At 34.6% G+C, this 16,836-nt stretch overlaps 3 protein-coding genes across 4 annotated transcripts; 2 read left to right on the top strand and 1 right to left on the bottom strand.

Moving 5' to 3' along the window:
* Positions 1 to 755: 755 nt before the first annotated feature.
* On the top strand, positions 756 to 2,718 carry LOC101250514 (probable aquaporin TIP3-2). Its single transcript, NM_001328545.1, has 3 exons — positions 756 to 961; positions 1,064 to 1,314; positions 2,164 to 2,718. Exons 1-3 carry the CDS (start codon positions 829 to 831, stop codon positions 2,557 to 2,559), a joined length of 780 nt encoding a protein of 259 aa, NP_001315474.1. The 5' UTR covers positions 756 to 828; the 3' UTR covers positions 2,560 to 2,718.
* Positions 2,719 to 4,971: 2,253 nt separating this feature from the next.
* On the top strand, positions 4,972 to 7,556 carry LOC101250808 (40S ribosomal protein SA). 2 transcript variants are annotated; one of them, NM_001328549.1, is made up of 5 exons: positions 4,972 to 5,194; positions 6,100 to 6,362; positions 6,440 to 6,637; positions 6,808 to 7,003; positions 7,249 to 7,556. In NM_001328549.1, the coding sequence occupies exons 1-5, from the start codon at positions 5,059 to 5,061 to the stop codon at positions 7,341 to 7,343; spliced, it is 888 nt and encodes a 295-aa protein (NP_001315478.1). In that variant the 5' UTR covers positions 4,972 to 5,058; the 3' UTR covers positions 7,344 to 7,556. The 2 variants fall into 2 exon arrangements, with proteins under 2 accessions (NP_001315478.1, NP_001315477.1); NM_001328548.1 differs by having other exon boundaries at positions 7,246 to 7,556.
* An 854-nt stretch (positions 7,557 to 8,410) lies between these two features.
* On the bottom strand, positions 8,411 to 16,510 carry LOC101251098 (uncharacterized). Its single transcript, XM_004241439.5, has 7 exons — positions 15,988 to 16,510; positions 14,639 to 14,874; positions 12,827 to 13,517; positions 12,260 to 12,605; positions 11,990 to 12,084; positions 10,807 to 11,001; positions 8,411 to 9,215 (listed from the first exon to the last, which is right to left on the bottom strand). The coding sequence occupies exons 1-7, from the start codon at positions 16,168 to 16,170 to the stop codon at positions 8,469 to 8,471; spliced, it is 2,493 nt and encodes an 830-aa protein (XP_004241487.1). The 5' UTR covers positions 16,171 to 16,510; the 3' UTR covers positions 8,411 to 8,468.
* Positions 16,511 to 16,836: the final 326 nt, after the last annotated feature.

Genomic DNA, 16,836 nt, shown 5'->3' with positions numbered 1-16,836 from the left:
AGCTCTATATTTTGCTATTAATATCATTTGTCGTGCACGTTTCTCGATTTTAAATATTGTGCTAATAGAAAATCATAAGGTACTGTAACATGCATCTAATATTACAATTAAAGATTCAAACCACCATCTTCAAAAAATAACTTTTATCGAGTATTTTTATGCTAGTGTGAATGAAGACGTAATTGGAAATAATTTCAATTGAAAAACATTATTAAGTAGGCATACTATATACACGTGTCTTACAATTTGATTTTTATGAATTTATACTTTGAATGAACATAAGTGATCATTTAACTTATATCAAATTTGAATAGATATTTGTATACACATTTGATGTGCACGTATTAATCAGTTTGAGCGAATCTAACACAAATTATCATATAAAATATTACATAGAACATATGTATACTAAATTTCAAAAACAAATTTAACTAATATTTATTTATATATGCTTTAAAAACATAAATATCAGTTAAAATCAAGACGATAGGTTATTATGCTTAAAAGCAATGGTTTTATTATATATTGTCGTTTAGTTTTAGTGTAACGTTTGAGTTTTAGCAAGTGAAGTCAGATAAAGAGGTTGTTGATTGGATCGAAAGAGACAACGTAATGCATGTAGTATACGTGTCACTATTCATGCAGTGCTACTCCCAGGTGTCCACTTTTATTATCTTACTGTAACCCATCTGTTCTATATATAAACACCCCCCCTCGATCATATCGTTCTCTATTAGCCTCGTCTTATATTTTTTATTATTATTATTATTATTGTTATTATCTTTAAGCGGTGTGTTTTGTGTGGAAAAAAAAAATATACTCACAATTATGCAGCCACGGAGATATGAGTTTGGCAGGGCGGATGAAGCTACACACCCTGATTCTGTGCGTGCTACCTTATCTGAGTTTCTCTCTACTTTCATTTTCGTCTTTGCTGGAGAAGGATCTGTTCTTGCCCTTGGTAACTCCTAACTCCTAATTAATTCTATCCGTGACAATTCGATGCACAAAACATTCTGTATTATTGTTTACTGATTGTTATTCGTGCGGATTGTATGTGTAGATAAGTTGTACCCTGATAGAGCTTTAGGAGCGTCGAGATTGACGGCGATTGCACTCGCGCATGCGTTTTCGCTGTTTGCTGCGGTAGCGTCCAGTATGAACGTCTCCGGTGGTCATATCAACCCGGCTGTTACGTTTGGTGCTCTTGTGGGCGGGCGAGTTAGCGTCCTTCGTGCTATGTACTACTGGATTGGTCAGTTGCTAGGTGCTGTTGTTGCCTCTGCCTTGTTGAGGCTTGCTACGGATGGATTGGTAAGACACTCCATCGGAAAACAGAAGCTTAATAGAAATAATTTAACTTCAATTTTTCTGTTTTACTTTTACTCTTGATGAAATGATTTTTAGTTCGGAAAATCCCTGGAGACTTGTTTTAGACTACGAGTTTCATTTTTTTTTTCTCAGAACTTTGGGACAGAGGGAATATTTTTTACAAAAATTAAAAAGGGGAATACTTCAGTCTTAAATTCTCATAAGCTTTTTTTATTGGAAAAAAAGATAAATATATACCGAACTATTTTAAGTGGTGAATAAATATCTTCAGTCATATTTTTGGGACTCGTCGTCCAAAGACAACAATTAGTGAGTATATATCCTTCAATCTTCGGGCTGGTGGATAAGATCATGATACTTGTGTGTCTCTTAGTTTTAATGGTATCTTACTATGATTCAAAAGTAAGATAGAGGCATCTTTATATCATTTATCATAAACTTATCATAGTTTAGGATATATTTGTCCTTTTTTTTTCTTTTTTATATATTACTCTCTTTCTTAAAATGATTTAGTTTGACTTTGACATGAAATTAAAAAAGATTTTTAAAATTATGTAAAATATACAAAATTGTTATTTAAATTTGTGATCTCAAATATGTTATGTGAATAGTTGAAATTAAAATTTTATCAGAAAAAGGAAAAATAGTTCTTTTTGAAACTGACCATGAAGAAAAGGAAGAAAGGATTTTTTTTTTTTAAAAAAAAAACAGACGAAAAAGAAAAAAAACGATCGGATGTCATTCTTTATGGTACAAAGCGAGTACCTACACTATGGTTTTACTCGATTAATTATTTACTACAACGAACAACCATTTTCTGTGTGGATACAGAGGCCAGTGGGATTTGCGGTAGCATCAGGAGTTGGCAATGGAAATGCACTTGTGATGGAAATAGTGATGACATTTGGTTTGGTGTACACTGTTTATGCAACAGCTATTGATCCAAAGAGGGGTAGTTTGGGGATTATTGCACCTCTTGCTATTGCTTTCATTGTTGGAGCTAATGTCCTTGTTGGTGGGCCTTTTGAAGGAGCATCCATGAACCCAGCAAGGGCTTTTGGGCCTGCTTTAGTGGGCTGGAGGTGGAGGAATCATTGGATCTATTGGGTAGGCCCATTCATTGGTGCAGCCATAGCTGGAATTATCTATGAATTTGGACTCATACAGGCTCATGATGAAGCTCCAGTTCATACTCATCATCAGCCTTTGGCTCCAGAAGATTACTAAAATAGGAGGACTTGTTTTGTTTGTGAAGTTTGTATGTTTGGGTCTTTTTGTTTGCTTTCTTAAGAGGCCTTAGCCCCCTTCAAATGTATTTGCGACTTGTTTAATTTTGACTTGTGTAAGCTTTTAAATAACATAAACAAAAAAGCTATGTTTTGTGTATGTTCGGTTTTGGTTATTGGTTTCTAGATATTAGTAGATATGTTATGAATCATTAAGACGGGTATTACTTAGATGTGAAACTTGCAGACCTCATAGAGGGGAACAAAATCAAAGAATATATAGACTGATAGAGGCCCTCTATGTGGTTGTCTATCCAGGGCGGTCGGTTATTGATAGTCTAATTATTCATTAAATCGTTATAGTTAAGATTTGACACTTCAAAGAGTCACTCAAAATCACTTACAAACAAAGTGATAATGATCGCATTACATTTAAAATCGAATATTGTCACTTTGAGTGTGATACTAAGTTATATAAATAGAAATAGAAATTAGACGAATGATCGCATTATGTTTAAAATCGAACATTATCACTTTGGACGATAAAGTTTGATACTGTTATATAAATAGAAATAGAAATCAGACGAACCTTATCACTTTGGACGATAGAGTTTGATACTAAGTAATAAAAAAATATAACTATTTAATTTACTTTAATTGGAGGTATTGGTTAATCTATTAAGGAAAAAATTAAAACCATAAAGAATCCCTGATCTGTCTAATAATTAAAAAATTTAAAATTATTACTGAAAATATTAAATTGATAATCCAATAACTATTTTTCATTTAAAATTATCAATTAGGGTTCGATTTTAAACATTCATATTATATTACATTATAACGTATATTACAGTACATTTTACTTCGTAGGTTGCATTTTTGGTCTTGCTTTTTTCACTATTAATTACAATAACTAATGTATATTTATTTTGTACATTTTGGTTAATAGAGTTGTGTTTTAAGTTGTTTCCTTTTTCTAACCAGAGTAACAAATAATTCAAATGTTATATACCTAAATCCCAGTGTCTGAATTTAACACACTATAATTAGAAGAATCTTATTACTTTGCAGACGAAAGCTAAATTTTGTTAAATATATATATAAAAAACATATTAGGAATATAATTACTCTAAATCATAAAAAAAAAAAGTTGTTTTCTAATAATGTAAATTTTAATTAAGATGATCATATACTATAAAATTTTAACTTCGATTATACAATTTGATTCTACAACAGTACAAAAGAACTCAAACAAAGAGATTTGTGAACTTTTTTTTACTGATCATCCAAGAATTATGTCCTATATACTAAAGCACACATATTTCATATAAATGAAGTTTAAGAACTTTAGTAAAATATATCAGAGATTCATTTGTAACTTCAACGTTATGGTAGTTGTTTTTTCGTAATTTAATTAAGAATATTTTTATTTAGATTTCACTCAACATTAAAAAATAACAATTACTTAATCACGTACCAAACAAGAAGTGATTTACAAAAATCTCCTTGAATTTGTTGACCATGAAAACTTTCGCCCTACTTGTTTAATGAAAAAAAATCTTTTAGAACCAACAAATTTTGACTTTTGACCATTAACACTTTGTTTGGATCATTGTTATCCATTGTTTTATAATGTATTGTATGGTATATATAATGTTCGGCTAGACTGAATTGTTTGTTGTTGTTTAATAACATTTTAATTGTTACGTTTAATCGCATCATACTGTATTGTAATTTATAAATTTACTAAAATATCTTAATTATTCTAGGGTAGGAGATTTGACTAGATTTAAATAATTAAATTAAAGGGTAAAATAATATTTTAAAATATTATGTAAATATATAATTGAAAAAAGAAATTAAGTAACAGTAGGAACACACCAAATTAGTTGTTCCATAAAAAAAGATTTTCATTGTTACGTAACAATAAAATTTAACAATATAGTACAATACATTTTAAGTAACAATCAAAATAAATATTATAGATATATTAACGATACAATACAATACAATGAATAACAATGACCCAAATATAGTGTAAAGGTCGATCTCACGGTATAGTTAGTTTCCTATCAAAACAACGAAACATAAATAGAGTCGACAATAGAATGAAGAACGAAACATAAATAGAATCGACAATAGAACGAAGAACGAAACTTTACAACAGTTTTTCATAGACGTTCACTTGCATTACATACACAAGTGCTTCGCCCATAACACGCGGCTTGGTGTAGTTAGTTTCCTATCAAAACAAAGGTTAACTTTTAAATACCAGTTGAAAATGTGGCTTAACTATCAAAGTTTTACGATTTTTAGAAGAGAAATTTAATCAGCCCAGCCCATAAATATACAACAGCCCAGCCCAATACGAGCAAGGTTTTATATTTAAGTTCCTCTATACCAAAAGGGTTTTATAGATACGTTCGTGAAGAGAGAATCTCGATCTGCCGCAAGCCGAAAAAAACCCTAGCAGCAGAAAGGGAAGAAGCAGAGCACAACCATGGCGACGCAAGATGTAAGGACTCTTTCGACTAAAGAAGCTGACATTCAGATGATGTTGGCTGCTGAAGTTCACCTCGGTACTAAGAATTGTGACTTCCAAATGGAGCGATACGCTTTCAAGCGCCGTAACGATGGTATGAAAGTGTTTAACTTAATTTTCTATCTCATTCCTTGATTCTATGTGTTTTTCGTTATGTTAAGATCATATCTTATGTCTATTAGCTGTAAATTGCACCGATTGATGCATAGTAGTTTGTAGATGCTTATTGTTATGTTGGCATTAGGTGTATTGATTTGGTTATCCACGAACTTTTTTTGGAAAAAAATGTTTAGTAACAGTTGGAAGGATTTAACTTTTTTTATTCGCCATTACTTCTCTGTGATAATTGTATTCAGCTCTTACCTACTGGTAGGATTTGCTCGTTCTTACGATTAAGCCGATGCATGGGTAGCTGTCTTGCTGTCTTCTAGGTGCATTTTATCAAGCTAATAGGTTCATATTAATTAGATATAGGCACTTAACAGGGAGCTTGATTCGAACAACAGTAATGACATTTATAGTGTATGTACTGCAACTATTTGAAAGCATATAGATTAATTCACTACTCATGTGGATAGATTTGAATTGTAAAACCTTGTGGCAAGTGAAGCCAATACCTTTACAATATGCATATAATGCAAATAAGTGTTTTTGATGTATTTTCAGTTTGCTGAGGCTGGGCGCCTGTATCGGTCAGATTGTGTTGTTTGTAATTGCTAGTTTCTCTTTTAGATAATCTTTCCATTGTTTGACCTGCATATATATGATATGCATTCGGATTCATTAAGTGTTTTATCTCATGTAGGAATTCTTTATCTGCAACATTTCATTTGCTCTCTCTATTGTTTACTTCCATTAAGTTGATATTAGATGTGCATTTTACTAGTACTCTATGTGGGACAACTAGAGATACAAATTCAAATTCCTGGTGTCATAACAAAATCTTCATTAGTGGTTTGGTTTCTCTGTTTACTTGACCCTAAGTATTTATATTTGTAGGTATCTACATCATCAACCTTGGAAAGACATGGGAAAAGCTTCAAATGGCTGCCAGGGTGATTGTTGCTATTGAGAATCCTCAGGACATCATTGTTCAATCTGCCAGGCCTTATGGACAGAGAGCTGTCTTGAAATTTGCTCAATATACTGGTGCACATGCTATTGCTGGACGTCACACCCCTGGAACTTTTACCAATCAGCTTCAGACCTCATACAGTGAGCCACGACTCTTGATTCTGACTGATCCAAGAACTGACCATCAGGTTTTACTCGCTATCCTGCTACTAATATTCTCTTGTAAACCTGCCAATTATAACTAACCTGTTTGAAAACTTCGCAGCCAATCAAGGAAGCTGCACTTGGAAACATCCCAACTATTGCTTTCTGTGACACTGATTCTCCAATGCGTTATGTTGACATTGGTATCCCTGCCAATAACAAAGGAAAGCACAGCATTGGTGTTCTTTTCTGGATCTTAGCAAGGATGGTACTCCAGATGCGTGGGGCCATTAATCAAGGACCTAAATGGGATGTTATGGTAAAGACCATCTTTATTCATTTTATTTTGTATAGCTCTAACTTCATTGTTACATTCTGCTGGTGGTGGTTGTGTGCTCTTCTGAAATTTAGTAGATGATTTAATGCCTGCTTTTGCAGTCACTTGAATATAGGTTTTTCATTTGCATCTGTTTATTTCTATTTTTGCAGGTTGATCTCTTCTTTTACAGAGAGCCTGAAGAGGCAAAGGAGCAAGAAGAGGAAGTGCCAGCAATTGCAGATTATGCAGACTACTCTGCGAGTGCTGCCCTTGGTGGTGACTGGACTAGTAGCCAAATCCCTGAGGCGCAATGGACTGCAGATGCTGCAGCACCTGCAGTAGGTGGTGGTTGGGCTGGAGATGGAGGTTAGTTTGTTATTTTGTGAAGTTGGTTCCTAATATTGTCTGCTAAAAAATTTCAATCCCCAACTGGCACTTTGTTGCTCTTGAGCTCATTTTAGCTGATAGTCTTTTGCTTCTCTTTTTTTTCCCTGTCCTATGATTGTGAGCCTCTTCTGTAAGTAAGCATTTGGTGATTTTAAGTTATTCTTATTCCTAAATTTGTTGGCACTAATAACCTTGCCTTTTGTTTCCGGGACGAATTTCAGCAGCTGATGGCGGATGGGATGCAGCAGCAGCCCCTGCACCAGTTCCTCTACCAGTACCAGATGTTGCCCCTACCTCTGGTGCTACAGGCTGGGAATGAGCCTTTTTCCTTCAAGCTCTTCATCCTTTTTTGGATAAAGATTAGATATTTCGAGTTCTACAATAGATGGTTTTTTAATGGCACAGTTAAAAAGGATTTTGACTTCGTGGATGTACTGAATTATTTAATCATTGCTAGTGCAGTGTTTCTTTGGAGAATCTGGAAGTGCTTTTGTTTTGAAAGAGTGGAAAAGCAAATTTTTGTTGTTGTCCTATCTATTTTCTTCATATTTCTGCATTCATTCCATAATTGTATTACCATGTTCTTGTTTGGATGGTTTTACTTAAATCAATCATAAGAGTAGTGCTAACTTGACTTTATCGCATGATAGTTTCTTATGAATGTTAGAACCCTAGATTTTCTTTATATTGAGCTTTCCACTGATGTTTCTTAGAGATGTTTGTTAACCTGAAAATATATTGCACTAAAGGGTTTCACAGAATTGTCAAGTTTGCAATTTCATCTCTCTAAATGGGTTAAGTTTTCTCAAGGCTTGAAACAAGCCTAGCTCTCCAGCAATTTTTAATATCAGGGTTCTTAGTGTTGTAGTACATATACGCTTTTCTTTAATTGACCACGACTATAATAGGACAAGAAGGTTAAAGTGTTTTAAGTTTTGTATAGTTGTTGATTATGTTATGCAAAAGTAAACTTTTATCTTCCATTCTCGTACCTACACGGGACCTTTGGTCTACTTAAGTGTTTAGCTCGAATGAGTAACATATATTAATTCAACAGCATAACATGATAAAATGACGATAATAATCACCTCATACAATCGACGCAAGATATTTTTTACTTCCAACTCTTTCTTTATGGACAACCAATTAAGAACGATAAAGCTTGTGTATGAGTTGAGAACAATCTTCTTCATGGCAGCTAAAGATGAATCATCCGACCACGGAAGCCAAGCATAGCACTGTTGATTTGATTTTTTTTTCCTTCACAAGGTCGTCAGTTTACTGCATCTGTGATACTGAAACATGTGAACCATTGGATAATTTCGTTAGTGAAGACTGAAGACAGTGAAGCACAAAAGAAATGCCAGTAACAAGATACACAGGGACTTGCGTTGTGAAAATAAATGAACTGGCCATACTGTAAAATTTACAATGTTCCTTAATTTCACTGTTGTCCCCTCATTCTCTCAACTAAATTTCTCCCCTTTTCTTCTATGTGACGTGCCCTTTCTTCCAGTTTCTCCCCCATTTTCTTCCCCAAACCAAGCATCCTAGCCCTTCTCCCTAATCTTGTACACTTTGAATCATCTTCTCCAGTAATTTGATTTTTTTCAAGTAGTAACAGTTGTCGAGAAGGTGACTTGCATTCTATGTTCTCCGCTGTGCTTTCGAGATGACCCTCTTGCTGTTCCTCATGCTTCAACAATGGTGCTCCCAATTCTTCCAAAGGCTGGTTATTTGTGCCAGGCTGTGCTATAGGAACTGATAGAGACGCATGATCCAGTGATTTGCTTTGCAGGGCAGACCATCCAAGTTTTTTCGTCTTCGCTTGATTGCTTCCGCCATTGCTAGAGGTGCTTCCTGTTTCTGGACTATGCGTAGGAACTGATAATAATGCATGTGGATCCAATGACTTGCTTTGTTGAGTACTCCATCCTGTTTTTCCTGGAATTTCAGTTTTGCTTTCAGAATTACCATTGGTACCTCCCTTGTCAACTTCAGTGACTCGTGTTGCATCCGCAGGTTGGGAGCTGGATGCTTCTTGTCTGTTCGCATTATTACCTGCACCTTCTCGATTCAGCCATAAAAATGGGGCAACTTGTCGGGGGACCCAATCGTCCTTCTCTGCTAACATAAATGGGATGGATACACTTTCACAGTTTGGAAGTACCAGTGTTTCACGAATAGCACCCTGCATTAGTTATAAAGAATCAGCTTAAGCCTCTGAAGGAAATCTCAGCCTACGGATGATAAAAAGAGAACAATATATTGGAAACTTTGCATAGATTGCTCTATCGAATTTAAAGTTGAATTAAATTCAAGCATCGTTATAAAACCAATCCATAGGAAGCAGAGACATTGGTGGTTGGGAATGAAACAAGTACAAATAAATTAGTAGCTTATCAAAAAGAAATGATCTAAAAACAAGAACTTGCAAGGCTGGGAGGTTGAAGAATTTCAAAATTTGGTCGAGTTGTTTCACAAACAAATAACTTCACAGAATAGGCGTCATTTCTGTTGTGACCAATAACCAATTATGAAAAACTTCTAATCAGCTTTTGCACCCATATTTTGAAACGCATCACTAGGGTATTGAGAAACATGTTTTTTTTGCTTGGCTGGCTGCAAGAGGATGATCTTGATGTCGGAGAATTTTGAGGAAGAAGATTACTTGTATTAGTTAATGTTTCATGTGAAGGCTCAGGGGAAGATGTGAACTACCTCCTTTTACATTGTTGGATAGTATCTTATTTGTTATGAGAAATTTTGAGATGGTTTAGACTTGAGTGGGTGATGTCGGGTACTAGAAAACAATGTTTAGCAGAGCCTTTTGAAGAAGGAAAAGAAGACATGGAGCATGGGACACTCACAGGTCGTTGCATTTCTTGCCATTTACAATCATTTGAAGGGACTTGTTACTCCTCTTAACACTATGTGGGCTGTATGAGGAATAGTAGAATTTCTGATTGAGTTGAGAAAAACTTAGTTTGTACACTTGAATACCATCTTTTCCCTTTATTTTCTTTGGTGCATGCACGAGTTCTCTTATAGGAAGAAGACTAAAGTGGAAGAGAGGAATGTGGGCCAGAGGGGGAGGAATGGCAATGGTGAGTGTAGAGAGAGAGACCACTTTTTAAAAATTTCTTTTACTATGGGACCCAAAATTAGGCCAATCAGGTGACACCACATATTAAATAACAACAGATTTTTTTTAATAGGGCATGGAGTATTAGTTATTAGGGCAGAAAAGAGCCAAAATAATAGTGGTAAAAGCAAATTTAGTCAAATAGGTGGATAGAAGGTATTTTTATACCATTTCTAATATTTGAGGGGTAGTTTTGGCCCTTTTTTGTAGGAAATATCCACTTATACAGATAAGTGGTTAGATTATTTTAGGAAAAGTACTCTTGGCACCAACTTGTCTGGGGATTTAGACGTAATTTTAAAGAATTGGATTTTATATGGAAACCACTCTATATTATATCTTTTTGTAACGATGATTTCCACAATTCTAAGTGCTGTTTCCACTATTTGATATTTAAGAGACAATATTCTAGAAATTTTTGTTCAAGTGTTAACCCACTGCTGTAAGTCAGTCACAATTATTCTCTAGAAACCTTGACCTACTGAAAATGGATTTAAGCTAGCGAAGTGTTAGAACTGTTAAAGGCCCAATGGTAAAAAATTTAAAAATCATGATTAAGTCCATGTAAAGGGCTTAATGAGAAGAAGAGATGTATAGACACATAATCAAATTGTAGTACAGAAATTATCAATCTGACCTTGAACCGATTGATTAGGAACAAAGAGAGATGCCCACTTGAGATCTTATGCTCCCCAACGGAAGAGTCCAAGTGGATATCTATATCGGGCATCGATGTGAATCCGAACCATATTTGATCTGAAGGTGGTGGCTTTATGTAGAGCCTCATAGTTCCTTGAATGGATGCGATCCTTATCCCCAGAGAGAGTGATACCTGATGAGTTTAAAGATCCAATGATTAGAATGCAAAAGAGCTTCTTCCACAATTTGTTACAGTACAGGAAGAATAAGACACTATGTTTCTTCAGTACATGCACCAATAAAAATTCAAAAGTTTTCGTCCGGCACAATATGATTAAATTACTAATCGTCTGAGAAATACATGCAGTAGCAGAATGCTGCCATATTAGAAGTTCTCATGATTGTATAACGCGTAAATCCTTTATCATTCAGAATCCACTGCTCAACCATAACTCATACCATGTTCTCCTTAGGGGATCCTTGTCTTACCTGTCATTATCTATTGCTAAAAACGGATACTAAGGTCAACTTAACGACATCAACTATAGTTCTTCTCTGTAACTAATAAGGAGGTCATTTCAAGTCAACGTCAGGAGAACTACTGAAATTTTGCTGTATTTTACACAAAAGTATTCTAGGATGTAAGTTGCACAAACATAGGTTAACCGTTAACCTGTAGATTTTGACTAACCCAAGAGAAGTGAATCTCTCAAGTAGACCATTTACAAGGAATCAAGCTAAGAAATTATAAGATCTCCACGATTTAGCTCAAAGGATCATGTATAATGATTTTTAAGCCTTGAGGACTATGAGGGAACAAAGAAAACCAAGGCCAATTAAGCTCTTTGAATCCAAGGGATCTTGTGACAAGAACTCTTCTATAGCTCATTATCTTTAGAGGACTATAGGGATTTTGTGTACTTTTGGCTCTTGGGTTGTCATAACTATAACCATTTTGTTGCATTCTTTCATTTTAGAAAAATCAATTGGGAAGAGAAAACCCTTGTGGCGAGATACTAAACTAGATGTTGACAGGATTGAACCTTTAACATCAAGATTATAAGCCTTGCGAGATACTAAACTGCTCTACCATGTACATAAAGAAAAATTAAATAAGCACCTCCACCCTATCTGTACAGACCAAACAGCCCATTATATTAAATAAAATAGTTGTAAACAACCTGTGAGACCTGCTTGGCAACAGAATTAAAGATAGACTTCCACTTAGAAACTTGAGGCAACACATTTGGAGTGCTATTGGAGCTTCTCATCCCATCTGAAAATTCACATGATTAATACACCTTGAAAACCATCTAAAATAATTTTTCTTTCAAAAATAGTTAACTATTCCCTTTAAGTTACTGCACAAATAACCATGAAGCATGCCCAAGCAAATTAACATATTTTGATTGCAAAATCCAAAATTTTGAGAACATCATAGAAAATATTACCTTCCTTGGCTTGGTCCATCTTATCAACGTTCACTTCAGAATGCTTTTGTTTTCCAAACTGCTCAACCCCTTCTAGTAAATCATATTTCACATCATGAATAGCACCGGATTCTGTTTCTGGTTCATCACCTTCAGGTAAATCAAGGTCCTGAACTGCTACCCTCGTCTCGACCTCCAAGATTGCATCACCAGAATACTGAAGATCAATTTCGAAGGCCCAAAACTCATTCATGTCCGAGGGAAGAACCCTCATTGCACGTATGTAGGGAGGAAGGTTACCAATATTAACAGAAGTACATGTCACTTCGCCTATGTAGCTAGGAATTCGTATATTTGACAGCGTTCTCTACAAGTAAGAACACACAGAATCATAAGTCAGTTCGACAAAGAAAATTTCTATTTTAGTTTAATATAATAATAGAAGATGCATAGAATATCAAAATGAAACAGTACCTATATAAATATTGCTAATTTTCAAAAGCAATAGTTAGAGCAAATTATAACGTCCAACCAAAAAGCTTAAATCAAGAAACATATACTAATGGAAAGAGAAAGGAGATTGCAAACCTGAATCCTGGCTTGCAAAGAGGTTTTCATCTGGTCGTTTCTTTTAGCATCAAAAAACAAACGGGATATCAACAAGTTCCAACAAAGAGTTCCTTCATCACCAAAAATTCTCTCATCAGAATCCGCATCAGAAGTAACTGACGTTTGACTCCGGCTTCCTAATCCAGAAGATGTTGATGTAGATGAAGGCACTGCAACGTCCTTAGTAGAAAAATCAAGAGGTTTTCGTGTTGGAGCCAACTTGATACCTCCACCAGCAAAAGAAAGGTCTTGTAAGGATTGAGCTCTCTCACTTATCTTCCTTTCTTCATGATCAGACGTTGAAATGCTGCTTCCTTTGTTTTCTGGAATACTCTTAGAAGCTTTCTTGCCAAGCTTTTTCAGAAATTGCCGAACTTTTGATGAGGAACCATCAAACTTACTTGATTTATCACCTAAATCAGGACTAACACTTGAATACGGTTTCATAAATGAAGGATAACCTGCATTTAATGACGTCAGGTAATTTTGAAACTCTATGTTCAACTTGGCAAACCACGTAAGTTTTACTTGGTCCTCGCAGGAAGCAAGACGAAGGGATTTGCACCATGCTTCTTTCTCCCAACATGTCTCAAGATAAATGTACAGTATTCTACTTCCTTCACATGAAGTTGATGCTCTGCACTCTATTTTGATAGGATATCTTTTCGCCCTGTAAGATTGCAGCAGATAACACCAATAGAAGTTGTAAATTATTTTTATTACTTCTCTGCCAAACAATTACACAAGCCACTTACTTAACTGTGTGCTAATTCAGTGAAATCTAAGATTTTGTAGGAAAAGCAGAATCTATTATGGGCACCAACAGAGATCTGTTCTACATTTGCCTTAGCGGCAATAATTTATCCATCAACTTCTTGATAATAGAGAAAACGGGTAATTGGGGTTTTATTTTTTGTCTACTTCTTCTAGAATTAATTTTAGCTTTCTTATTTAAAAAACTCTGCGATTGTCCCAAAATCACACAACCAGAATTTGAACATCAAAGTAGTGACAATTGCTATAATGAAAATTTTATATTTTTAAAATGAGCAGCAAGTGACCTACTTTCACCCAATGATACTACAGAGATACATGTAGGCAAATTTGTGGAAACCAGCTTCCAACAACCAGATTATTTCGCGGTCAGACTAAGAAGAATATTTTGGCTCATCTTTATATCTATTCTAGCTTTCCTGCTGCCAGCAATCTAGCACACAGATTTAGAACAAAGCACACAATTTAGCTACTTCTGCAAACTTCTTTTGAAGAATTTTAGCTTGCTTATTTTAGAATAAAATCTGCAGATGCCCTAAATCTCAACCAGGGATTGGACTTGAACTTCAAATAATCCAAAAATAAAATAAAAATACTTTAGCTAAACATAGCAGCAAATGATCAACCTATTTCCACTCTATGAAACTGCAAAAATACATGTAGGTTTACATATGTGTGCTTCAGCTAGCATTCAACCACCAGATCAATTCAGACTTGACTAAGAAGAATGCTTTGCACTCATATTTATGTCTGCCCAAGCTTTTATACCACCAGCACCACATGACAAAGGACATAGCTTATAACTCAATTGCAGCTAGAACTAGATAGCTCTTTCCAGATCTGATGCCTCCAAAACTATATTCATAAAAATGTTAGAAGAGGACTACGAGTGCCACATCTTGCCAATGATTTTATATTTGAAACCAATGACTCAAACCAACTTACACGACCAAAATTAATACAGTTTGTCGGTTCAACAAAAATCACTTCAATATATAATAGTACTTCCAAACTTACCATTTTCTAGTGGACAAGCTTGACGCTGAAACAGCTGCTATTATGCAACCTTTCAGTGGAATTTCTACATGGGAACCATCTGACTCTGTAAATACGAGATGATGATCCTTGATTTGTGCAAATTTCTGAGTAGGTGTAACCTCTAAGACCTCCTTCTTGCTTTTTTGCTGCGTCACGGCTTTATCCACTGGAAGAGCCTTTGGTATTCTTTCAGATTCTAGAACCCAGACTGTCCCCTGGAAGCAGATACAGAACATAAGCAACAAGACAGTAAGTTGAAGCTGATCAAGTCCATTTAAGAAAATGTGAAAGGAACTTGAATTGAAAATCAAATTTGCTGCTCGGTGTGAGCAATTATAAGTTATCTCTGAGAAAACTTATCTCTTAACGATGAAGAAGAAACAGTGTTAATGAGATATTATTATAACGTTATATTCTTCTAAGGTAATAATATCCTAAAAAGTCTGAAAAGAAGTTATCCCAGATACCACGGTTATAAAAGAGTCCGAAAAAGAATATATTCAAAATTATACCCTCAGCTTGAAAATAATAGCAAATCTAATCATCCAAACTGATAATCCCTCTAGCACATCCTATCATGTTGCTTTCAATGGAAATAATGATGTAATCTCCTCCCGTTTCTAATAGGGTGTAGTATAACAGGTGTGCTACAAGAGGTATCTAATTCTAACAGGTCCTCAATGTCTTTTTCTATTAGAAACGGGAGGAGTTCATATATTATTTCCCTCTAGCACATCTTATAGGGTACACTTCTATTTTTTTAACAATGTCTTAACACACTATTCTCTTGTTAGGCCAAGCACGTGGAACTACCTAACTTAATAATGGGCAGTGGTGAGACTTGAAACCAAAACTTCTTCCTGCTCTAGTACAACATAGAAATTATTGAACTGAACACACTTTTTATTCAATGTAACAAGTTTACACTGAAGGTTACGAATGCAAATCAATAGCCTTAAGTCTAGTCTAATATATTAAAAAAAAAAAAGACTCCACATAGACCAGACTCAAAACACATCTAATCTCTACATTCAAGTGTTCAAATTACATTCTACCAATGTCCCCAAATAGACTAATCACATATACTCTCTTTATTCCAAAATGTCTAGCACTTTTCATCTCCCGAAATTTCAACCTAAATTGCATATCACACTTCCAAATGCCCTTATTCATTACTTAGATAGGGGAAAATTGCTAATATACTTCTAATGTAGATTCCAAATCATAACTTCACGAAAGGAATAGCTTAATCGAGTTAATTTAGCTGTCCTATAAATCAATCAGTCAAAATTGAGCAGCATGAACATTAAGCAAGTAAAATGACATACCTGTTTCAGGTACAACGAGAAATCGAAATCCTCAGTAGACGATAGCGACCCGTCCGGTTTTGCTTTATCTACTTCACGAGCAAGTCTACGGTTCAACCAGCGTATCAAATACACCACGCACACAGCTTCAATTGCAATAACCGTTACAGCTCCCAGAACAAACACTATAAATAGCAGCAACATCCTTCTCTTTCTCCTAAAATTACCAGTAACAAGCTTCGCTTATCACAAATCCATCATTTTGGCTACAGAAATCTTCCGATTCTTTCACTGTTTTGACCAATTTCAACACGATGAAGAAGGGATTCGAGAGAAAAATAGGTCACTTGTTAAGAAAAACTGCTTAACTAGTTAAACGAAATTCTGGGGAGGATAAAGTACTAATAATATAAGCATGGTTCAAGCAAAGCTGATGACCAAATTCTGACCAACGCGTTAGTAGATTTTTTTAATTTCTTTAAGAAATCAAGTTGAAGTATGGCACACGTATCTGCCAATTTTTGTCGCACAGTTTTTCTTCTTAGTGGGTGGGATTTTTAAGGAAAAATTATATAAGTGATGGTTTTTAATTTAATAATTATTACTTTTTAAGTATATTTTTAATTTATTATTATTTTTGTTAATTTTTAGTAATATTTATTTAAAATAATTTTAAAAGATTTTTTTAAATTTCGTGTCAAGTCAAAGTCAAACGATGACTCCTAAATTAAAATGGATAAGTAATATTTTTTTTAACTTGTACTCCCTATTCCATTTTATATGATACGAGATTCAAATAATAATAGTTTTGACCAGAAATTTTTCATACAATAATCAATTGTTATGATTCATAGTACTTTTTAAAATAGT

This window comes from Solanum lycopersicum, chromosome 6, assembly GCF_036512215.1.
Source record: "Solanum lycopersicum chromosome 6, SLM_r2.1".
In the NCBI taxonomy this organism is placed as follows: Eukaryota; Viridiplantae; Streptophyta; class Magnoliopsida; order Solanales; family Solanaceae; genus Solanum; species Solanum lycopersicum.
Note: the sequence above shows the minus strand (reverse complement) of the source record. Positions and strands in the feature narration are given on the sequence as shown.

What these genes read in the sequence shown, in the direction of transcription:
- LOC101250808 (NM_001328548.1), top strand. Translation starts at nt 5,059, where the DNA reads ATGGCGACGCAAGATGTAAGGACTCTTTCGACTAAAGAAGCTGACATT. An exon ending in TTTCAAGCGCCGTAACGATG is followed by an intron (nt 5,195 to 6,099) that starts GTATGAAAGTGT and finishes TTATATTTGTAG; the next exon opens with GTATCTACATCATCAACCTT. An exon ending in ATCCAAGAACTGACCATCAG is followed by an intron (nt 6,363 to 6,439) that starts GTTTTACTCGCT and finishes AAAACTTCGCAG; the next exon opens with CCAATCAAGGAAGCTGCACT.
- LOC101250514 (NM_001328545.1), top strand. Translation starts at nt 829, where the DNA reads ATGCAGCCACGGAGATATGAGTTTGGCAGGGCGGATGAAGCTACACAC. An exon ending in AGGATCTGTTCTTGCCCTTG is followed by an intron (nt 962 to 1,063) that starts GTAACTCCTAAC and finishes TTGTATGTGTAG; the next exon opens with ATAAGTTGTACCCTGATAGA. An exon ending in GGCTTGCTACGGATGGATTG is followed by an intron (nt 1,315 to 2,163) that starts GTAAGACACTCC and finishes GTGTGGATACAG; the next exon opens with AGGCCAGTGGGATTTGCGGT.
- LOC101251098 (XM_004241439.5), bottom strand. Translation starts at nt 16,170, where the DNA reads ATGTTGCTGCTATTTATAGTGTTTGTTCTGGGAGCTGTAACGGTTATT. An exon ending in TCTCGTTGTACCTGAAACAG is followed by an intron (nt 14,875 to 15,987) that starts GTATGTCATTTT and finishes ATCTGCTTCCAG; the next exon opens with GGGACAGTCTGGGTTCTAGA. An exon ending in TTGCCAAGCAGGTCTCACAG is followed by an intron (nt 11,002 to 11,989) that starts GTTGTTTACAAC and finishes TAAACTCATCAG; the next exon opens with GTATCACTCTCTCTGGGGAT.